Source organism: Capsicum annuum, chromosome 6, assembly GCF_002878395.1.
Source record: "Capsicum annuum cultivar UCD-10X-F1 chromosome 6, UCD10Xv1.1, whole genome shotgun sequence".
In the NCBI taxonomy this organism is placed as follows: Eukaryota; Viridiplantae; Streptophyta; class Magnoliopsida; order Solanales; family Solanaceae; genus Capsicum; species Capsicum annuum.
The window spans coordinates 201,294,204-201,319,018 of NC_061116.1; the positions used below are offsets into that span (position 1 = coordinate 201,294,204).

The following is a 24,815-nucleotide window of genomic DNA, read 5'->3' on the forward strand; positions in this document are numbered from 1 at the left end:
ATCATTCGTTGGCTTAATAATCACACTTCTCATTCATACCCAAACGTGAATCAAGATTCAAAGTTTTTTCGTTTCTTTTTTGGTTGTGAACAGTTGCAGAGACAATTTTCTCACTAAAGGAAGTTCAGGATGAAATACAAGGGTGTTCAACATCTAATATATTTATATATATAAAAATAATTTTTATCTTGTATGAACCCCTCGATCCTACCTGACTCCGCCCCTATTGTGAACAGAGTGCCCAAAATCTAAAAGATTACCAATAAATTTCTAAAGATAACACAATTTAATCAATGAATGCTGCAGTCTCAAGTCTCAACAAATCTGATCAAGCATCATCTCGAATATTGCAACAAAGTTGGATCCAAATATGCACAACAAAAGCTCGAAAGAAAGAAAATTACATGACAAAATGTTAAAGAAGGAAAAAGAAAGAAAAACAACAAATTAAAATGTTGCTTTTCTCCCTTTTATTACAAAAGGCAAATTGGGTACATAACACAATCAAATTCAAACAATTAATTTAAAAATCGCTAGAGAGAGGGACATGATCGTTGTTCATGTACACGTTACTGTAGACTAGACCAGCCAGACCACCACCAACGAGTGGTCCAACCCAGTAAATCCAATTGCCAGCGAAGCTGCCACTGGCCACTGCAGGTCCAAAAGAACGGGCTGGGTTCATTGAACCACCCGAGAATGGGCCCGCAGCCAAGATGTTGGCACCAACAATGAAACCAATGGCAATGGGTGCAATTGTACCCAATGATCCCTTCTTGGGATCAGCTGCTGTGGCGTACACAGTATACACCAATGCAAATGTGGTGATGATTTCCAATACAACTCCTTCAGCAGTTCCTACACCAGCTGCCACGCTGTGGATTGGAACAGCCTGCACAAAGATAATAAAAGTTAATTAGATACTATTTGATTTAAATTCAATCAATCAACTATAATTAATTCAATCTTAAATTAGTTACACTCGATTATATATATTATATTATTCTGCAAGCTACTTTTATGTTGATTGTTCCAACATAACACTAATACAGTTAGATGAATAACAGTAACCTTGTCTTAGTCGCACACAAATATATGAACCATCACTTATTCTATAATTTGAGAAGTAAAATTATTTTAACTTACCAGTCCTCCGGTGACAAATTTGAGGAGGTAGCAAGCAACAATGGCTCCCAAAAGTTGAGCAATCCAGTAGAACAGTCCGGTAAGGATGGTGATTTGGCCGCCAAGAGCTAAACCAAAAGTAACAGCAGGGTTAACATGACCACCGGATATGTTAGCCCCGATAGAAACAGCCACAAAGAGAGCCAATCCATGGCAAATTGCGATCGCTATTAGACCAGCGGGATCAAGAGCCGCATTAGCTGTCAACTTGTCTGCATTTCAACATTTGGAATAATAATCAAAGTCAAATTTCCCAAATTACGAACGTTGCTATATAAATAGGGTTGCATGGAATGCGATCGATGGCCACATATTTTAGTTATACTAGTTCAGCTGTACGCGTCTCGCACGTGTACCTCATTTTAATGAGTTCATAATCTACACTAAATACGGTATTTATTTAAATAATAAAAATGAATACAATAATTAAATTAAACATCGTTGAAGGTCTAAAGATGAAGAATTTATTCAATTGCTTATATAATATTTATAAATATCAAAAATACAAATAGGATAGGTGAAATACATCGATGGTCCTTAAATTACGGTATAACTTTAGTAAGTCGATGGTTAGTGCTTGTTAATTCATAAAGTTATGCAATTTAACTTGATTTCATTATAGAAGTGAGAAATTTGACTTGCAAATTTCATATCATTTCAATCCCCTTCTTGATCAAATAATTTGTATATTTTTTCTACCACCTCAAATATAGCCATACTCTTTCTGTAAACTTCATTCTTAGTTCCAAAATTTAACTCGTAACATGGATCCAGAGAAATAATAAAAATAGTGCCTCATATAATATTTGATATGGGCAAAAGTAGAGTTGCGATATCAATCGATATCAATCAATTGATAAACAATGTTTGTGCCGCGTGTTTATTGATTCAAAATACAAATAATTAATATAGTATAGGGATGTAGGAGTTATATATTGGGGATTTGGGGTTAAATTCGGATGGTGAATTTTGGGTAGAATTAGGATTAGTTGAGGGTTTTGTCTATATTTATTATAATTAATATTTAATATTATAATAAATAATGGTGAAAAAATGATTTTATCTAAAGTGAAGTCTTTTAATGAAGACTAAAAGTTTGATTCACTTTTCTAAAGGTCTTTACACTTTTAATATATTATAGATTATAGATATAGATTATGAATTATAGATTATAGATTATAGATATAGATATACATTATAGATATAGATACGCAATCATCTAACATTTTTTATATTAACAATGTGATTTTAACTACCCACTATAACATGATTTATTATTTACCACAATATGTATCGGGTATATATATACCAAACTATATGCTTGTCCCAAAATATTATATGTACTAGGTTTTACATGGTCAAATAGTGGAATATAGGAGTTAAAATTCCTACGTTAATTAATCTATGCATGCAAGGGCGGACCCATGTGGTATCAGGGGTTCACTGAACCTCCTCGGTAAAAAAATACGTTGTATATATAAAATAGAAAATCTATATTTATGTACATATATATATTAACTTTGAACCACCTAAATCAATAATGTTAGATAGCTTAGTGGTGTTGGTTGCACTTCTTGAGCCTCTTGCTTAAGGCCCACATCAGTGGTTCTATCCCACTGGGGCGCGCAGACTGCCATTTTTTTAATTAATTCACTATTTTGCTGCTACAATGAAATTTTGAACCCCACTGTCGAATTATACTTAGTGAAGTGTTCTGTTAGTGTGTTGAAGTGTGTAGTCATCCCAACATACATAAATTAAAGAATTAAAAAGAAAGAGTTACTAACTGTAAGCAATGGCAGAGCCAACTCCAGCGAAGACGAAAAGCAAGGTGGAGATAAATTCAGCAACATAGGCCTTAATAGACCCCCAACTAATTGAATCATCAAAACGTCCCAAAGCTATACAAGGCATTTTCAGAGCAAAATTAAGAAGTTTTATGAGGGGAACTCTTCGAGAAGAACAAACTACTAATTAATAGACAGAGAGCAGAATATTGCTTTTGGATGACCCCAAGAGTCCTTTGTTTGTCACGTATTTATACTGCAAAATATGAGAATAAAATAGGCTGTCAATTAATTAATGCACTTCATGAGTTTTGCACTGTATAGTATACCGCTGCTCAAGACTTTAGTGGATCGACTCTATTACATAAGTTAATTCCTAATTCTTATCTCACATTATGAGATAAGTACGCAGTTATTATTGTATCGGTTCAAAACCTCGCTAATTGATACTATGAGTTTAGTACGAACCATTTTTTATTAGGGGTTCGGACAAAAGCCATTTTTTATTAGCGGTTCGGACGAATTCAGTAACTTTTGTTTAGTCTACGTATGTATTAGGAAGTTTTGTGAACTTGGTAACTATGAAGACTATGGTGAACTTGGTAACTATGACGACTATAGTTTTGGTAACCAGTTTACAACTCATAAATTTTAAATTCTAGCTCTAACTTTGTATATGATCAATTAGGTGTTTTATTACAAAACTTAGGTGTCACTAACATGCTTTTTCTGGAAATTTCTCGAAATTCATTCATCAAATAATAATGATCATCCATGTGAACTGATCGTTATCAAGACATTTTGGGTGGTGGCCCTTGTGAAGACAATAATGATTATGAGAAGATTTGGTGATATTTGCATGACTATATAATAGGGGTTTAATTTGCTCTGTAAAGTGCACCGCCCGACCATGAAATGGAAAATGGGGTGCTTGTGATGGAATTTGCTGGAGTTTCTCAAAACGTGTGGATAAAAATTATTGAAGTTGAGGCATTTAGAATATGTTTGGTAGAGGTAGACAAAAAATGTTCATAGAAAATACTAACTGATTTTCTTATTTATATTTTTTGTTTTGTTTGGTACAGGTAGACAAAAAAAAATTTCATAGAAAAATACTAACTGATTTTCTTATTTATATTTTTTGTTTGGTATATTGTAAATAAAGTAGTTGTTTTAATAATGATATAATTGAAGGGAGCTTTGAGGAGTAATTCGTAAAGGTGTCGCTATGTGACTAGGATCATGAGTTTAAGTCGTAAAAATAATCTCTGATAAAAATGCAAAATAAGATTGCGTATAATAAATTCTTATGATCCGACTCTTTCTCAAATTCTGCGCATAGCGAAAGCTTTAATATTTCTTATTGTCCCTTTTATATATGATCTAATCAAGCACTATGGGGTAGAAATGGAATCGAACTGCATGGTGCTGGAAAATATTAAAAATATACATAAATTCTCGTAGTTTGAGTTGTGTTTATAAGTTGTTCTTAAGGATATTTGAACCGATGTAGGTGTATCTCAGAGTACTACAAACGTTAACCCTTGTATACAAAATTAGGAGTACAAAAACTAATAGTAATAATTTATTTTCGTCGAAATTCAATCAAGAAAAAGTATTTTCTCTATCCTTTGTCCCATACAAAAAGAGACGAGAGTTATTACTACTGTATAGAATTACGAGTGAGCAGGACAGCTTACGATTGTTAACCCTGCTTTTGGTCGAGGCCATTTTTTGTAATTTTATATATTTTATTTTTATTTTTAATATATTATATATTTAAAATTACATAAAATTAAAATAATTAAAAATTAATAATTTAAATTATTTGGAGACACATAAAAGAAATTGTTGACTCGAAATTCTATCAATGCAACATATATTGAAATATATAATTTAAAATTTTCGTGAAAAGTAATATAAATTACCATAATAATCGAATTAAAATATTTGAAAGATGTACAAAAAAAAATTGTTTGACTTTTCAAATTCTATCATTCATATAAATGGGGATAGATGGAGTAACATATATTACTTGAAAATTACGTAGAAAGTTGTATAAGTCATAATAATTAAAAACTTAAAATATGTAAAACTATATTAATAAATTTGATTGACTTTCTCAAATATTTCATCAGTGCCACATAAATTTGAGACGAAGAGAGTAGCATACAGTATCGGAAAATTATGTTGAAGTGCTATAAATAAATCATTGATAACTTAAAATACTTAAAAATAATACAAAATATTTGGTTGACTTCTCAAATTTAATTTGTGTCACATAAATTGAGATAAAAAATAAATATACATTGAGCCCGTGTTGGCACATGCTCCAGTATCTAGTATATAATAAAAGTTTTGGCTTTCACTATTTCTATTAGTTAAAAGAAATTTTGGAATCTATAATCTATAATTCATAATCTATACTATATTAAAAGTATGAAGACCCTTAGAAAAGTGACTTGAACTTTTTGTCGTTCATTAAAAATATCTATACTAGATAATATGGTCATTTTACTATATTCGTAGAATTATTATTTAATTATATTTATAATATTCTAAATAAGGAATCCTAAAATATATGGTAAGTTTTAAAAATAAAGAAATATTAAAATATATGGTACAGTAAAATTCATGATAAAAATTATTAGAAAAATTAATAATTATTAAATCCTAAAATATATAGTAAAAGGAGAGGAAAAACATGAAAAAGAAGTACACGTGTTTTTGGGTAACACGTTCAAAAGAAAAAAGAACAATAAAATAAGTAGATAACTTAGTAGTACTATTAATCTAATATTGTTATTATAATTTTTTAATTTAACTATTATTATTATTTGATAATATATTTTCCTTAAATTATTATTAAATATTTTTATAAGATTTAAAATTAAAGAGTTCTATAATATGGTATGAATAATCTATAATCTATATCAATAATCTATAATTTAATTCTATAATCTATATCTATATCTATAATCTATAATCTATAATCTATAATCTATAATCTATTATCTATTATCTATATCTATATCTATATCTATATCTATAATCTATAATATATTAAAAGTGTGAAGACACTTAAAAAAGTGATTTGAACTTTTTGCCCTTCATTAAAAGACTCTTCTTTAGACAAAACTGTCTTTTCACTATTTTCTTCAATTTATTATTTAATTACTCCCTCCGTTTAAAAAAGAATGACCTACTTTCCTTTTTAGTCTGTTTAAAAAAGAATGACCCCTTTTCCTTTTTGACAATACTTTAATTTCAACTTCCCACATAACATGTTTAGGACCCCAAGATTTAAGGGCATTTTGATACATTTGACACTACTTTAATTTAAGGCTACAAGATTCAAAAGTCTTCTTTATTTTCTTAAACTTTGTGTCAAGTCAAAGTAGGTCATTCTTTTTTATTCGGATGTGTATTTTTTATTATATTAACTAAAACTCCTACAATAAATGGGATTCCTAAAATATATGAAAGGAGAATTAATTAATATTTTTCTTTCTACTGCTCAACTTGAAAAATACTCGTAAAATAGGACTCTATTAAGGAAATACTTATATAAATATTGAGATGCACGTTAAATTACAGAATAATACTCCGCAGATTTTATGTTGTACCGTAGATAGTACTATATTTCTTGAAAAAACAAAAACTACCATAAAAGTTTGCTTTTTATGTTGCACCGTAGGTTTTTGATTTTGGTAATATCTTGGTAAAATAATATTTTTTTTCTTTACGAAAAACTATCATTATTTTTGGAACAAAGTTCCTTACTAGGCTACTACTATATAAAAATTATTGTACGCGGGATTATAGGAGTAGAAAGTCATTTTATTTTTAATTTATGAATTCTTTTTTTGTAGTGTGAGGCTCTTTTCTTTTTAATTTAATTACATTATATCTTTTGCACTTTGGAGTTTCTTTTGTAACATCAATCTAAGTTCATCATTTGAAATATTTTTGTTGTTAGCCTGCTTTGTGTGATTATTTTCTTTATATTTAATTTATGTGTTTACAATTAAATTTTTATGGAAGGAGAAGTGTGTACAATGTAACTTTTGAACATGTTAATAACTTTCAATTTTGTTTTGAATGTAGTGTATCCATGAGGTCATGATAACAGAATTCAACGTGTGTATATATGTATCTTCTGTGTTTTCATTCAAGTATTCTTTAGGGTCACGTTTTTTGTAACACCCCGTATTTTGCATGCACTTGTTCTATTTATATGAAACTTGGTATAACCTTGTGGTATAGGTAATAGACGAGATTTGTTATGCGAGTATTAATAGTGTAGATGGAGTTCTAGATACTGCCCATACGTTTTAATGTGATGCAATCAAGTTAACTGTAATACCCCGATTGTTCCTTGAGTCTAAATCCATCTTCTGAGTATATGAAAATGACTTCCAAAGTGAATGATGATAGAACCATGTAGTGTCCTTGGTGGACCGTTAAGTGTCCCGTCAAGCCAAGGCAGTGACCCCTCATTTTGGTCATCGTGTGATGGCCAAAGTGGTGGACCGTCAAAGAGTTGACGGACCGTCAAGGGGTCCGTCAAGTCGAGGCAGAGTGTTCTATTTTTGCCCCCCCGAGTGACGGACGACTTGATGGACTGTCAGTCCCTCTGACGGACCGTCAGGTCGATCGTCACAGGACCCGATCACTTAATTTCAGCTTTTTCAAAAGGGCATTTTGGTATTTTCCGCCCATTTTTGTATTATAAATATATCCAAGTAGTAAAGAGAAGATCATTTTCTCTTATTTCTCTCCAATCTCTCCAAGAATTCTCTAGAAGTTAGGGTTTTCTTCCAAGACCCCCCCAAAACAAAATCCAATCTTCTTCCAAGAAATTCAAGAATCTCCCATAGATTTCTCCAAGTGGTTCAAGAATCAAGCTTTCCTAGTCAAAGACATTAAGAATCTTAGCCTAAAAGTGTGAGAAAGAAGTTCCAATCAAGTCTCTTATTCTCAAATTTATAATTTAAGGTATGTGGGGTTTGAACAAGAACACTTCTTTCGTTCTTGTGCCCAAAGATTTAATTTCTACTATTGAAATCCATGATTTTGCAAAGTGGGTTTACACCCAAATTACTTTATTAATGATTTATGATAATTGAGTAAATCAAGATTGATACACAAGACTATTTCATCATTTTATTCCTTAAATTGAGAACTTATACCATGAGTTGAATATTGTTATTATGAGTTGATTATTTCCGAATGATTTGAGACAAGAGTCATGATTTAAGCTTTTCTACGAGAAGTTTGATTATTGAATATATGTATATATATATATTGATATTTGAGCTTGAAAGTCAAGAATGAGTCCTATGATGTTTCCTTGAAGCTTTTGATATTTGAAAATGATTCGAAAAGCAAATGTACTTGATGTTGAGTTGAGTCGAGTTAGAAATCCACAAGATGTTTATGATTTACAGATGAGATATATAATTATGTTTTGGTCTTCATAATAGACCCATGAGTTGATATTGATTAAGGTGAATTTCCTAACGCATTCTGAGCTGAGTTTGGGAGGAGTATTTAGCACCGAACGAGAAATATGGTATTTCTCCAAAACTACGTGCCACCGTAGGATTGATGTTGATAATTGTGGGCTAGAGGCCGAGTATAGGATTGTGATAATGAGATTGAGGTTGTACTCCCTGGCAAGAGTACAACACCCCCGCCAATGTGGGGTTCTCTCCTTAGGAGGGCAAAACGTTGGACTCCATGCGGCTCACATGATGTAGTCATATCGGTTATAAGAAACTCCCAAGTCCATAAGAGTTCAAGTTTCATGAGTTACTGAGTCACTCTAAGTCATGATTTAAAGAGTTTGAGTTGATTATAATGATTTATGAGATATATAATGCTTGAATTACTAATGATGAGTTTCAAGGAATATATTTTAATTAATTCAAGCAAAGAAAGTCGTTATCGTCAGCGTGCATGAATTTCGTAATCATTTATAATATTATTTATAATGTTACATTGCACCCCCACATACTCAGTGCATTCTTAAAAGTACTGACCCCCATATATTTCTATATGCTATAGTGCCTTATAATATAGGTACAAGTGATAGCACAGATACCGTATTCAGTCAGTTTGCAACTTCCGGTCAGCAGGTGATGAGTCCTTTTGATTCGAGGGCTTGAGTCAGTTATACAGTTCGAGGAGTATCGTATTTTCTTAGTTTAGTCGTATTGAGATTGGGTAGTTGGGAGTCATGACCCATCTATCTGAAGTCAGTACCAGTAGAGGCTTCATAGACAGTCAGTAGAAGTTGATGTATTTAGTTTCAATTTCATTTGTAAAAGTAGAGTTGTAACCTTGTAACGTTCATAATTGTATTGATCAAGTTCAGATAAGTTCTATGTTTTCGCTGATCTAATGTAGACTTGAGCATTTTATTCAGTTACTTATGAGTTGTGTCAGTAGAAGGGTTAGCTTAGGGTCACTTATGCCCCTAAGCACCGTGTGACATCTCAGGACCCAATTTCGGGGCGTTATATTAACATCAATACAACTATTTAACTTGAAATCGTAAGTCGGTATTGAATCTAAAGTTTAAAGTGACCAAGTGTGTGCAAGTTAAAGGTTAGCTTAAAGGAATTAGGAGCTGAAAATGGAATAAAATATTGAGGTACTTGCTTGACTTAATTAAGCTAGTAGGTGAGTCACCTACTTAAGATATTTGGATCAAATTAATGGACCCATGACTATGGACCAGATTTGGGCCTATACTAATGTACTCATTTGGGCCCAAACTGAATAAAAGAGGAAAAAAATGGATAAATAGCCCAGCACACAAATTTGCCAAGGCCCAAATGTAATTGACCCAACTAAGAAATTAAGCAAGTAGGTGCATCACCTACTTTGACATTTTGAGCAGCTTGAACTCCTTAAGTAGGTGCATCACCTACTTGGACCAATTTTAAGGTCCAAAATACAGCTAAGAGGATGGCCAAAAATAGGGTCTTTAAAGGAACAAGTTGTTGGTCATTTTCACTCATTCCTAAGTCACAAAAAAGGATTACTTCACAAATTCTTTCTACTTTTTTTTAAACAACAAGGAGCAGTCTTATTTTTCTTTCTAAGATTGTTGAAGAAATCCCAACCTTTACAAGCCAAGGTACGTGAAAACACTTATGGTTTAGCTTAATTATCTCATGAAAGATTAGGAAAACATGTTATAAGTGTTTAATTATTAATTCATGGCAGAATATGGAACAAGCTACTTGTTCACTTTTTATTTGTTATTAAGAGATTTCTTTTCTTCTTTGGTTTAAAGTGTGAAGGAAAGTGAAAGTTGAATTTCTTGAGGAGTTCAAATTAGAAGAATAAGGTGCAGAATTGAGGTAAGGTGATTGCCCATTTTGTTCTCCTTATGTATGAATTTGTAAAAGAACTATGGATGTGTTGTTATTGAGAACTCAAGAGATGATGAGTTCAATAATTGATTGCTACAATAAAAGAAATTTGGGACTGTTTTGTGGACTGTTTTGTATGTATATGTTATGGGCTGCCAGAAGTGGCGGAGTCAAAATTTTCACTGAGGGGGTTCAGAAGTAAATATGTGGAATAGTCAAAGGGGGTACAACATCTACTATATATACATAAAAATATTTTTGACCATGTAAAAATAGTATAATTTTTTAACGAAGAGGGTTTGGATGACCCCCCTGAATTGTATGTAGATCCACCACTGGCTGCTAGGTTGATGTTGGAGAAAGGTGTGACTAGTTTGAATTGAAATATAAAAGAAAGGTGTGGCGATACACCACCGAAATAATTATTGCATGTGTTTTACTGCCAAATCTGTTTTTCATATTGTTTGGAGGGTGTAATGAAGCTTAGGTGATTTCTGTGAATCTTATAAGAACATATATGGTATGTGGGTGTAATTGGAGGAGAAAAAGGTTAAAATAACACCCTTAATTGATAGATTAAGTGCTTATTGCTCGGTTACTGTTTTGGTGAAGTTAAGTAGCACAAATGTGTTGATTGATTGCTAATACTAGTTTACCATATATTCTATTGTAGATAAGTAATCTAAAAGACGGGAAGTCAAGTTGGGTTAGTTTTGGAGTTATATAACCAGGTATATAAGGCATACTCTATTTTGCACTCTTTGGCATGAAATCGGACATTTGTTTCATCAAGTAAGCTTCCAAGGTTATCCTATAACAAGTGATGCATAATAACAGCACATTACATTTCATGTAGCCAATGACCTTATCCCCACTCTCTAATGTGTTAAAACACCTCAATATATACTTACTATTAAACCTGCATGTCTATTTTCACTAGAAAATTTTAGAAGTTCTCTATTTACTCAAATAAGACTCATGTGTATTTTTATCTCCTAAACACTTCATTTGTGTGTCAACGCTCTCTACCTCATTGTTGTTGCATTAAATGCCCATTTACATGTCTCTTATTGGTAGATTATTGTTTCAAGGTACCATAATGTTATGACCACCAAAGTAACAATCTTAAAGGCTAAATAAACTAAGTAACGTAAATCTGTAAAATGAGTGGCAGCTCAGGGGCATAAGCCTAGCATGGGTCGATGTCGATACCTTTATATGTGGGTGGCAACTTAGGGGCATAAGCCTAACATGGACCGATCCCAATGTTCTTATGTGGGTGGCAGCTCAGGGGCATAAGCATAGCATGGGCCGAACCCGATTTATCTATTTACCATTGATCAGCTAGTCATTTACATTATGTGGCTTACAAAGATTATGAAGTAATAAAGGTAAAAATGAAGAAAAGAATGTAATGTACATCGTCCCACAAGTATATATAAAGGTGGTTTACTAGTACTACTTATACACTTGTATCTGATTTCAATTGAGCTCCTGTATCATGTGTTGTTACTTTCAGCCTTACATATTCAGTATATATTTTTGCACTAACGTCCCTCACGGGAGACCTGTATTTTATGCTACAGGCATAGGTGCTTCAGCTAATACATCTCGCAAGTAGAAGCACAGGCTATTCAGTGACTATTGGTGAGCTCCAGGTCGATTCGGGGCTTTCCGAGTTTGTTCCATATGTTTTGGTATTGTGCGACAGTCAAGAGAAGGATGGTGCTTTGTCTTGACCTTAACTAAATCTATGTATCTTTTAGAGGCTTTGTAGACTAATGTAAAGTTAAACATGGTAATGTCTTGTCTTTTAGATGTGTGGCCCCAACGACTATGTCTTGTATATATAATTTTGCGCTTACATACATAGTTATTCTCATCAATGCATTATATCATATTTGTTAGAACCTTTGGTTGTCATAATTACATGCATGAGAAGTACAAGGTTATGGATTGGTTCTCTCGGGCCTTCACGGCTACGGGTGCCTGTCCGCCCCAATAGGATTTGAGGCGTGACATTTTTCGCTCAGACGAGAATTATGTTCATTAAAATCGTAGTTTTGTGATCACTTTTGTATTGTTTTGTTGTAGTTTACAGGTCGTAGATGAATATCAGTTGACTTTGAAGAATTTCTTGTGTAAAGATTAGGTTTAATTGTATTGTTTTGATATCTTTATTAACTTATTGTTTTTACTTTAATTTACAGATGGTAGATGAATGTTGGTTTGACTTTGAGGATATATTTTTTTTAGGTAAAGATTAACTTTAGTTGTATTGTCTTAGTATCTATATTAGTTTATTATTTTGCAGTAGTTTACTGTTCATAGCTGAATGTCGATCGACTTTGAGAAATTTTTTTATGTAAACTTTAAGTTTAATTGTATTGTTTTGATATCTCTTTTATCATACTATTTTGTTGTAATTACAGGTGGTAGATAAATGTTGGTCGGCTTTGAGAATTTTTTTTAGGTATAGGTTGGGTTTAATTGTATTGGTTTAATATCTCTGCTTTGAGAATTTTTTTTATGTAAATGTTAGGTTTAGTTGTATTATCTGATATTGCTATTATCACATTATTTTGTAATAGTTTACAGGTGGTAGATGAGCGTCGGACGGTTTTGAAAAAATATTTGTGTGTAAAGATTAGATTTTATTTGTATTGTTTTAATGCCTCTATCATTATATTATTTTATTGCAGTTTACAGTTGGTAGATGAGTACGATCGACTTTTAGAAAAAAAATTTTTAAAGGTTAGGCTTAATAAATAATTTCTCTATCTTTACATATTCAAAAGATATTGAATTTAATTATTGTATTCATGTTTTTTATTTAAACAAATATCATATTTAGTATAACATTTGAACTTATTAAAGTGAAATACACGTGTGAGGCGCGTACATCTAAATAGTTTATATTATAAGTGAAAAAGCCTATCTAATACATAAGAATGCTCCAACGAACAAATCATCTTAATGCCAATTAATGAAAATAATAACTAAAAATTACACAAATACATAATGACCATAAAGAGAGAACATAATATATTAAAATGGGTCCAAGAAAAAAAACGTTGGGCAAAAGCTGAATTTTCCATAATGAATGCCTTTAAGGCAATTCAAATTTTGCAGCAATAGTCTGCTGGTTTGCATGTTCTGTATCATTAATTATTTTGTTATCGAAGAGTTAAATATTCAATGATAACAACTAAACAATAACGAGTCCTAAAATCGATAGTAGAGAGCACTATCCTTGTATGGGTTTTATCCTACGTGAATTCGAATTAATCGAACTTCAATATAAATACCGAATATCGGATAAGAAAAAAAAAAAACTTAACAACAACTGACTGTTGTAATAAAAACAGCCTAGCTATGTAGTAGTAAAATGCCACCTTCTAATGATTGGTAGGGGCCAAAAGCAGCCCAAATACTGACCGAAGGCAAAAGGAAATGGAAAAGTGCGTGGCAAGGTCATTCGATCAAATTATTGTGTGATCTTTCGGTTAGAATATTTTTATGAAATGGTCGTTTTCAAATGAATCATTATTTCAATCTCCTTTTAAATATTCGCTGTTACTTCTATTTTTGTGGGGGGGGGGGGGGGAGGGTGTGGTTATTTGTACTTATTTTTGGCTAAAAAGGTTTGTCATTTTAAAAATAAATAGATAAATATAATTGTATAGAAATTATATAATTATTGTATAAAATATATATATATATATATATATATATATATATATATATAAAATCTATAATAATATTTAAAAGTGTGAGCCCCTTAGAAAAGTAATTTGAACTTTTCACCCTTCATTAAAAAATTTCAAAATAGACAAAATCATCTTTTCATCTTTTTCCTATAATTAATAAATATATATAAAATATTTTTAATAAAAATATAGATAAATAAATGGGAAAGCAAAAAGAATCCAAAAAAAGAAAAAAAAACAGAGTAAATGTATGTGTAATACGAGACTCTTTTTTGAAAAAAAAGAAGGATTAACTCCTAAATTTATGGTAATTGAAAGGAAAAGAATTATTAAAAATATGGATATATTGAAAATTCTGTTAATAAATGGGAAAGGAAAAAGAACCCCTCCCCCTCCAAAAAAAAAAAAAAAAAGAGTAAACGTATGTTTAATAGGAGACTCTTTTTTGGAAAAAAAAAAAAAAAGGAAGGATTAACTCCTAAATTTATGGTAATTGAATGCAAAAGAATTACTCCTCCATTTCGTTTTAGCCGACCCTTATTGACTTGACACATCTCTTAATAAATTATTTGATAGAGATTTATTTTATTAAAATAATCCTATTAATTAATACACTGGGTTTGTTGTTGTTGTTGTATTTCATGAAAGGGACAAGTAAATTAAAACAAATATTTAAAGAAAAAAGGTTAACTGAAACGAAACAGTGTGTATCAAAAATATGGATATATGAAAAATTCTGTTAAAGTATTAATTAGAAATCAACTAAAATTCTACTTATTAATTTTCCTTTTATGGCCTCTTCGTACACACTTTTCTGTGTATTCTTTTTCGAGGTGTTTGTGCATTAAATTGAGTTTGTCTGTTTTTTTTAAAGTGAAGGAGGTAAACTTTTTTCCTATTTGTTTCAAAGATATCTTACTTATTATTTAAAGTAATGAATTTTCATACTTAGTGAATTATTTTCTGCTTCTTTGCATAATTTGTAATTATGCTTCTCTCGTCCTTTTTAAGTCCTTTAGTTAGCTAAACTGTTACTTTTTCTTGCACAAAAGTTTTAATTCTTTAATTCATATATGATCATACTCGATAATGAGCAATTCTATTTGTATTCTGATTTCTCATATTTCATATATGGACTTCAAGAACACAAGGTGCCTATGCTGCGTGAGTATTTTTTCTCCTTGCGGGTTTTGATATTTGGTGCACTAATGTTAAACTTCTTTGTTGGTTTAGGTGAAAGCTAAGGAGAGAGCAAAGCGGACACAGATTTTACCCTAATTCATGAAGATAAAGAGATTATTTTTGAAATATTCTGACTCAATTGAATTTTCGTTGTTGTTTATTAAAATTAGTTATAATAATAAAAAACTTGATATTTTATCCGAACAGAGAACAAAATGCGTGCATAAAATTGAGTTTCCACGGTCTTACCTTAAAATTATTTATAAAGATACTAATCTTAGTATTCTATTTCACTTAATTCTGAAATAAAATTCTCAATTATTATAGTCATTTAGGATCATAGATGCATCGACGTTTTATATATATTGTCAAATAAATTTTATTTTTCGAAGAATAAACTAGAACAAGTTGAATTTGTATGAAATAGTTTATATTTGTTCTCTTGCCTTTAAAATTATTTTGTTACAAATAGTAATTCTGTAAGGTAAAACATCTTTAATTACTTTATCAACAATCAATCAATCAAATAGGCCTAATTCTGAACTGTTTACGTTTGCTCTATCATTCCTCTAGGATTCTACTCTATTTGAGTGATAGATATATAATTTAATAGCATCATATAATTGATGTTGCTTTTGCATTGAAATTTCAGAATTTGCAATTTCTATTGATTCTGAAAGAGATAAGGTTAGGATTTGAGTCAAATGATTATGGGATGCAATAAGGATATATTGCTCATAGGAGGTGTCAAAATGAACCCACATTGAGTTGATCCGTCCAATTCATCCAAAACTTAATGGGTTGGGTTCAAGATAATTTGTTATTGGGCAAATCTCAACCCGTTAAATTCCAATCCATTTTTAAATTAGGTTCAAATGAACCCAATCAATCTCTACTTCAACACATTTAATAGAAAAATTATTTTTTTAATGAAAGTAGGAAAAAAAGTGACAATATATCCTCCCACTCTCAAAATCACCCACCTCACCTCACCCCCACCTTACCCCAACCTCACCACAAGCCAACCTCCCTTAAATAAATTATTTTTATTTCTTAAAAATTCTTTATAAATTTTCTATCTTGTCCCCACCCCACCTCATCCTCATTCCCCTCTTCCTATCCCGAACCTCCACCCCCACCCTAAAAAATTTAAAAGCTTTTAATTTTTAAAAATAAATAAATAATTTTTTTCGGAAACAAAATAATTAATCTTACCCCAACCCCCATCTCTCCTACTCCCTACACCCTCACACCCTCCTCCTCCCCTATACAACATATCCTCTCCCTCACCCCCCTTCCCCCACCATCCCCCCCCCAAAAAAAAACATATATTTTTTTTTTAATTTTTCTTTTTTAAAAAACACTAATTTTTTTTTTTATATAAAATTGTTTTTACCCCAATCCCCATCCTTTCCCTAACCCCTAACCCCACCCACACCCCTACATCCTGCCCGCTCCCAATTTTCTTTTTATGAAAAAATATTTATTTTCTTAAAAAAATAATATTTTTTTTAAAATTGTCCTCAACCCCATCCTAAAACCGACCCCTCCTACCCCCGACCCTTTACCCCACACCCCTCCATAAAAAATAAATTTTTATTTTTAAAAAAATTAAATTTTTAAAAAATATTTTTACCCCACTCCCTACCCATTCACCCAACTTTTCAAACCCATTTAAATTTATTTTCTTTACAAGGGGTAAATATTAATATGTTAATATTTTTTAAATTAAGCGGATTAAATTGGGCGGGTCAAGACCCAACTCGATTTTTACCCATTTCAACCCAATTCATTTTAATTCAAAGTGAATTTGAGCGGATCATGATCCGACCCGATACTCAGTTCAACCCATTTAATATCTTCAATCTCAACCCAACCCGCGCACCCATTTGACACCCCTACTCACATGTGTTTCCTAGGAAAATTGTATAACTATGAGCTTTTTGATTTCTCTGTGATATTTAGAGGTATGAATCTCCTTTTAACCAATCTTCAGTTGCAAAAGTTTATGTTAAATTGATTGTTTCAAGAGAATGTGACACTAGACCGATTGTCCTATAGTGTTGGAACATATAAGTTATGCACTGCAAGACCAACTTTGAAACTTATTCTCATTTTGAGAATCCTAAAATTCAATTTGTCTGTTTCTAACTTTTGATGTAGGTGTTTAAAATTTGAAATTAAAGAAAGTGTGGGAATTGTGAAATATGGTTGGACTTCCATTAATGTATGTATAGCAGTCCTATTTTTCATGGTTATGTATTTGAATATTTTGAGAAGAGAGTGAGAAAGTGACATGCAAGAAGGAAGAAATAAGAATACAATTGAAAACGAATTTGTGTTGTCTTTCGATTTGATAGTAGTATATCAGTTAGTTTGAATTTGAAGGTAACATGCAGGAAGAAAGAAATAAAAATAAAACTGAAAATGTACATGTGTTCTTTCAATTTGATTGTGGATGTTTTATTTAAAGCCTGCTTGGTCAAGTTATTCTTTCTTCAAAGATGCTTATTTTTTTTTTAAAAAGTGCTTATTGTAAAAAATTAAGATGTTTGGCCAAGTTTATGAAAATATTAACTTTTTTCTAAAGCGCTTTTTATAAAATATACTTAAAAATAGTTTTAAAAATTTGATCAAACACTAATTACGTTTCAAAAATATTTTTTAAATTTATTAACCAATTATTAACTGATTCTAGCCAAAAATACCTTTTTTAAAAAGCATTTTTGAAAACAGAAAACCTAAAAATAAGGTAAAAAAAGCTATAAGTAGTTTATTTTTTCCAAGTCAAGAATTTAATTTGTAGTAAAAGAAAATGTTGAAACAAGACCAAATTGGATCTATAAACAAAAAGAAGACATTAAAAAAAAGTTATTTGTAACTCTTTCTTAATCATATCATCTATATATTATACGAATTATAATTTATTATTTTTTTCAAATAATTTACTTATTTATAAAAGATAAGAATTCTTAATATTTACTACTTTAAAATTGAAATTATGCTTCTTAAATTTTTCATTAAAAAACTCTACGATAAATAAAATTATTTAATATTTAAAATTTCTTCCCATGCCATTTAATTTAAGAGTCCTTTTCCTCTCATCATTCTAAACTTAATAAATTGCAATTCTAATTTAGATGACTCATATGACATAATCCATAAAATCAGCACGTAATATGACGTTTTTGGATAAACATCAAATAGTAACCAAGTTCTACTTTACTATTAGTTATGTGGTGAATGAATTCTTTTAACCTTAACAAAAATAAGTATGCTATTTTGGATAAAAATTATATATAAAATAGAAAAAGGTTTTTCAAGTAAACACCGACTTTTCAATATCTTAAAGCTTGTTTGATCAAATTTTAAGAAGATCAAAATATTTTTTTTTTTAAAAGGTGTTTATTTTAAAGAAATAAAATTCTTGAGCAAGTTTTCGAGAGAATAGAAGTGTTTCTATTGAATATGTAGTAGTAGAAGCTGGTTTTGTAAACTAGAATAAAAGAAGCTGGTTATTAAAAATATAATGCTACAAATGAAATTTAAGAAGAGTGGGATGTCCACTAACCTTATCTCTAGCTTTGTAATAGAGAGTTGTTTCTAATAAAATATTGGTTTCATTTTTCTTTTTTATATAAAATATTTTTTAAATTATATATTTTAAAATAAATTAATTTTAAAAGATTGAATAAATAAATTAATAATATTTTATCAAGGTTATTATTGATGACTCCATACTATATTTTAAAGACTGATTAATTTAGTTTGTCTTTCGACTGTGGACAATAATTTTTTAACATAATTTTCTTCTTTTATATTGGTGTTTAATACATACTAATAAATCAATAGTGATTTTTTTTAATTGTAATGGAGGGAGAATAATGACTCTCTAATACTTTACGCTACATATATAGGACAACAAAAAAGGTTGGTAGAATCGAGCAATTGGTACTAACATTTAGAGGAATATTTTTACTTCTTTTATTCTTATAAGATATATTTTACAATGAATGAAATTATAATTTAATTATTTTAATATTATTTAGAACATTGAACATCAATTAAAAGGTTGACTATTAAATTCTTATTTACTGAACTAGGTAAAAAATTCTCATAAAGTCTTAATATTTAAAATATTAAAGTCAACTAAAATGTTACCTTATATAAACTATATTAAGGTGAAAATTAGTCCATACATATGCTAATTAAGTTGTTTAACGCGACGAACAATGATTTATATGAGATTAATGCCTATAAGAAGGCATAAAATATATTCAAGAAAATTAGATGAAGCACATAAACTGTTTCAATGCAGAACAATTAAAATAGTTTTTATTTTTCATATCATAAAACATCATTTTAAATTGTTAGTTGATCTTTATTGATTAAATTAAATATATTATATTTATTTTTTTAACATGAAATACACGTGCAACGCACGTGCTCCTAAACTAGTACATATATATATATATATATATATATATATATATATATATATATATATAAATTGTGATAATAATTGCAGATAAAAGTAATATAAAACGTGCAGAGTGTGTATATAAATTGCATAGTTATTGTATAAAATATGTATCTAAATAATAATTAGAGCTAAAAATTATATAAAATCTGTATAGAAATTGTATGTTTATTGTATAGAATGTGGATAGAAACTGTATAATTGTTGCATATGATATTTTTTTTATATGATCCGTTTAGAAAATATATCATTATTATATAGAATATGTATATATAAAGGAGGTGCATAGACATTGTTATATAAAAAATATATATGTTTCATTGTTATATAAAATATGTTATTTTATAGAATAAATGAAAATACACCCCTTTAATATTTGATTGATTAAAAAAAGAAGAAGCAATTACAATATTACAAATTACTTAATAGTTAGAAAAATTATAAAATTTTATGTGAGTATTTTTTGATAGAAATAAAAACAATCTAATGGAGAGCAACTCTTTTTTCTTTCTAGAATTTAAAAATAATAATAGAGAGCAATTTAAAAAAAAAAAAAAAGAGGCCAACAACGAGAAATATGCATAACGATAATACTTTAGTTTGAAAAATTCAGCTGAGTAGTCATTATTGTCCTTTTCCCAAAGGAAAAGTGCTTTTGATGAAAAATACTGATTGTTTTCGTAGATGGCGGTTCAAACTTCAAACTGAAAAGGAAGAACTCTTATCTATGTATGTTCTTCTTATTCTCTCTGTTTATTTTTATTTGTTCATTATAATAAAAATAAATATCGATAATATTTATTTAATTTAAAAAATTAATAAATAATTTATCTTTTTCTATCTATTTTACTTTTAACATTAAATGTGATGTAGTATCTAATACATTTCTCAAAATATTAAAAGGATAATATCCACGAAAATACTTGAACTTTGACTAAATTTTCAGTTGAGTATACTGAACTTTGCGGGAATCCTATTACCCCCTAAACTTTTTTTCCGTATTTTAATGTCATATATTTTCCCACTTGGACACGTGTAAATATGAGGTGGCGCGTTTATTACACGCGCCAATACACGTGTAAAAACGAGATTTGGCGTGTGTATTACACGTGCCAGCGTCTAATTTGGGTATAGAGTTTCAGGGGGGAATTAAGTCCACTTTAAAAAGTCTAGGGGTAGTAGGACCCCCCGCAAAGTTCAGTATGCTCAACTGAAAATTCGGTCAAAGTTCAGGTATTTTCTCGTGGGTATTATCCCAATATTAAATTGATTATATTCAAATAATAGTATAATTAAATTACTCTCATCATTTAATATTTTTTAACTTATATGTCAAGTCAATAGTGGACAACTGTTGATCGATAGAGGTTATGAGTCGAGACATGAACCAGATGTACACTTGTATATAATGTTCGCCCATCCAGAACATAGGTTAGCAGTTCCACAACAATTATGATTTCGAATTTCAAAATCAGCGGCAGTTGATTAATGGGATAAAAAGTTGTAATTCTCCATGAAATTAGTTACGAATAACACCAACAAGAAGCAACTGGCTAACTTTATTTTTCAGATTACGAATTAATACTTATGGTAAACAATTATTATGAGTAACTTTGGTACTACCTACTAGATGAGGCAAGCTCACGGGGCCAACGTTAAAATGAAATCAGTTAAGCAATTAATTAAATTTTATTACATAAAAATATTTACAATTCAATTAATTTAAATAACATTTATTATAGGCTTATATCTCCAAGTACAAATTAAAAGGTTGAGCATTAGTTGAATTTCTAAGTTCCGCATCTTCCGCAAGTGAAGTCCAAATTTCATTAATAGAGCGTAACATTATTTTCTCTTATCTCTCCATCTCTCTTTTGGTGTGATAAAAAAATTTAAGAAAAAGTACAATATTTCGCATATGACTTTGTAGATATCAAATTTGTATGAATTTTGAAATTCAAACATTGCCATATAAATTAGGGTGGACGGACTGACATTTTTTGAATTCAACCTAAATCTTCAGTTTCCTCTTAATTTCTCCAGTTAATTTCCTTTAAGTTTAATTTTCCCATTTTATGAATTTATCAACATAATTAATGTCCTGAATTATTTGCTATTGTCTCTTGTCTTCTACTCTCTTCGTCCCTATTTACGTGACATACAATTGAAATTTTGAGATTTAACCACGTTCTTCTATCACCACAATTTTTTATATGTCATTTAATATAGAAAAAATTAGTCTTTGGGCCAAATTTTATTATTTAGAAACTTTTGAAAATTTAAACTTTACCCAAAATTTTTATATTTTATAAAAATGTTTCACCATTTATTAATCCCAACTAATATCTATTTTCCAGCCAATTCCATTGATAAACTTTGGTATTTGACTCAAGTATGTAATCATATCGTTGCATAGCACTAGATAAAAGTAATGTAAATAGAAAATTGGATGCTCCTTCATGAGTTGAAAAATTTCGGTAACTCCTACACTTATGTATGAAATTGTTTATAAGGAGGTTGTGAAATAGTTTATAAGGAGGTTGGAGCTTATAAATTATGAGTTTAATTTTTATCATGAAACAAATTAATGATAATATAGTTATGAATAATTTTAGTAGTTTTTAAAACTTGTGGGTATAAATCATTTTTCTTTAAAAAGTCAAATATTTTTCAATTATGGCCGAACACATGGTGAAACTTTATCCAAATCTTGATCCAAAGATGATTTGCCAAAAGTATTTAAAAATTTATGTCCAAACTCTAGCTAATGAATTTTTTCAATATACCAAAAGACATTAAAGAAAAATGAAAACAATAAACTGAATTGACTAAAATGTTCTCGCATTTTAATCTAATGCCAAAAAGCAATCATATTGAGAATGAATTACTTCTATGACTCTTCTATAATAATAAAAAATGTCCTAGTTGTAACAACCCCACTGAGAACTATCTCCATATCTCTTTAATTGTCCTATTGTTCATTTTTTCTAGTCTAATCTCTTCCTTAAAGGGATCCAAGATTAAAGACTTAAGTCTTGAAAACCTCCATATTGGTCCTACACAGGGGCTAGATTGAAAAATGTTAATTTTGATCACATCATCCTCTCATTCAGCCTCTGGAAAATATGGAAGAATAGAAACCACAATATTTTTGAAAAGAAGTGGGGAAAACCTTCTTTTCCTCAAATTTACTCTGGAGCTGTAGAATTCACTCTTATAGACAACCCCGGTAGACCTCTCCCTCATACCTTAGATATTAATATTTAATAGAACCCTTCTCTAAAAGGAAGGTTCAAGCTTAATACTGACGGGTCTTGCCTTGGAAATCCAGGTAAGGGTGGGATTGAGGATAGTGAGAAACAATGCTGGTGGGTTAGGTTAGGGGCTTTTCCAAAGGTTTTTCCTGGACACCAACAATCATACGGAGTTGTTGCCCCTCAGGGAGGGTCTACAGATGGTAGAGGACTGTTGACACCTAATTTTTTTTCTCCACGGTTAAGTTTAATTTCGAGTTTCTTCGATTTCAATAAAATTGAAACATTTATTTCATCGGAATAAAAAAAAGATTTTTAAAATATTTATTTGGATGAGTTTGTCATTCTAAGTAGCGATTATATATAATCGTGTTCAATTATACGAGATTATACAATTTGATTACTTAAATATTTATTCTATGGAATATCGAATTTTAATCAAGGCTTATTTTGAAAATAAATTTAAAGAATTAAAATTTTTGATTTAAATATAACTTACTCCCAAAAATAATTTATTCGGATAAATATATGTTTAATTCTAACGAATCAAAAAGCTCAGGGTTAAATGAGATATTAATTTGTTTCAAATTTTGATTTAATTTTGTCAATCTATTAAATTGGGCCACAATTGAAAATCAAATTGGCCACGATTGCGATGCAGTTGACCAATTGATCTTTCATTTGGCCAAAACTTAAATGAATGGCCAAATCCCCAATTCCCATTCCTAATCATTAAAACCCATTTTCCCCTTCAATTAAAACCAACCAGCAGTCTATCTCTTCTTCTTTTAATATTACCAATCCAATACTTCCATTAATAATTCCAGGCCTAACAATAAAACAACAACAACCCCAGCCCACCAAATCCTCCACCCGACCCAAATTCTTACATTTTTTCCCCTTAACCTAACCAACAGTGGCTAAGAATAGCCACAACATCCAACAACCTGCGACCCTAAACCTGATTCCCACAACCAACAACTCATAACCAACCCATTTATAGCTTCCTTCACGCGTCCCACGGAAAATCGTACGAACGGGACTCGAGAATGTTCTAGAACGCGCATAGGTGTCTCCCCTAATGTTCAATTTCGCAAATCTTGGGATAATGGTACGAATCAGGTATATATTTGGACATTTTTTTATTGGTTAGAGAAGGGATTTGGTTTTCGCCAATTTTGTTTGGTCCACCTATTCTCAATTCTTCTCAAAAAATTCAAAAGAAATGGGTACGTTTGTGGATAGAAACGAAGCTGTAGGGAGATTTGAAAAAAATTCAAAATATCCTCTTTTATGAAATCCCAAAATACCCCTGATCAGTCTTCTATATAACACCCCTTGGGTCACTATTGTAAAGGGGGATTTTTTCCTTTGACTCCTAGGTTCAAAAAAAAAAATTTGTTTGGAATTGGAAATTCTGAGGTTGAAAATTTGAGATTAAAAGAGCTAAAGAAAAAGAGAATCTTCTTTGAAGTTCTGGCCTCCGGTGGTGACGAGGAAAACTCCGTAAATAGCTCGAGTCTCGTTTTACTGCTCCCTAAAAGGTAATACCTTTTTTCGTTCAAGTTTCGGTATTTTCTGTTTCATCTTGATCCTCTGTAGTTGTAAATAATTTTATCAATGTTATGATGTGTTGGGTTGTGTGCTAGTAGATGGCTGTGATAGCCGTAGGTTTCGTTCATGATAGTTATCGTCATTTGAATTTATGTGTGTGAAGTCATTGCTTAGTACGGTTAAAGACTTATTTTTTTCCACTAAAGTACCCTACATTCACTATTTTTATCTAAAAACAGTTCTTTCTTTTGATTTATGGCATGTTATGTAGTTTGAAC

General features: G+C 30.3%; 1 protein-coding gene across 1 annotated transcript; it reads right to left on the reverse strand.

Moving 5' to 3' along the window:
• Positions 1-315: 315 nt before the first annotated feature.
• On the reverse strand, positions 316-3,419 carry LOC107876112 (aquaporin TIP2-1). The gene is made up of 3 exons (XM_016723117.2): positions 2,973-3,419; positions 1,147-1,397; positions 316-892 (listed from the first exon to the last, which is right to left on the reverse strand). The coding sequence occupies exons 1-3, from the start codon at positions 3,097-3,099 to the stop codon at positions 524-526; spliced, it is 747 nt and encodes a 248-aa protein (XP_016578603.2). The 5' UTR covers positions 3,100-3,419; the 3' UTR covers positions 316-523.
• Positions 3,420-24,815: the final 21,396 nt, after the last annotated feature.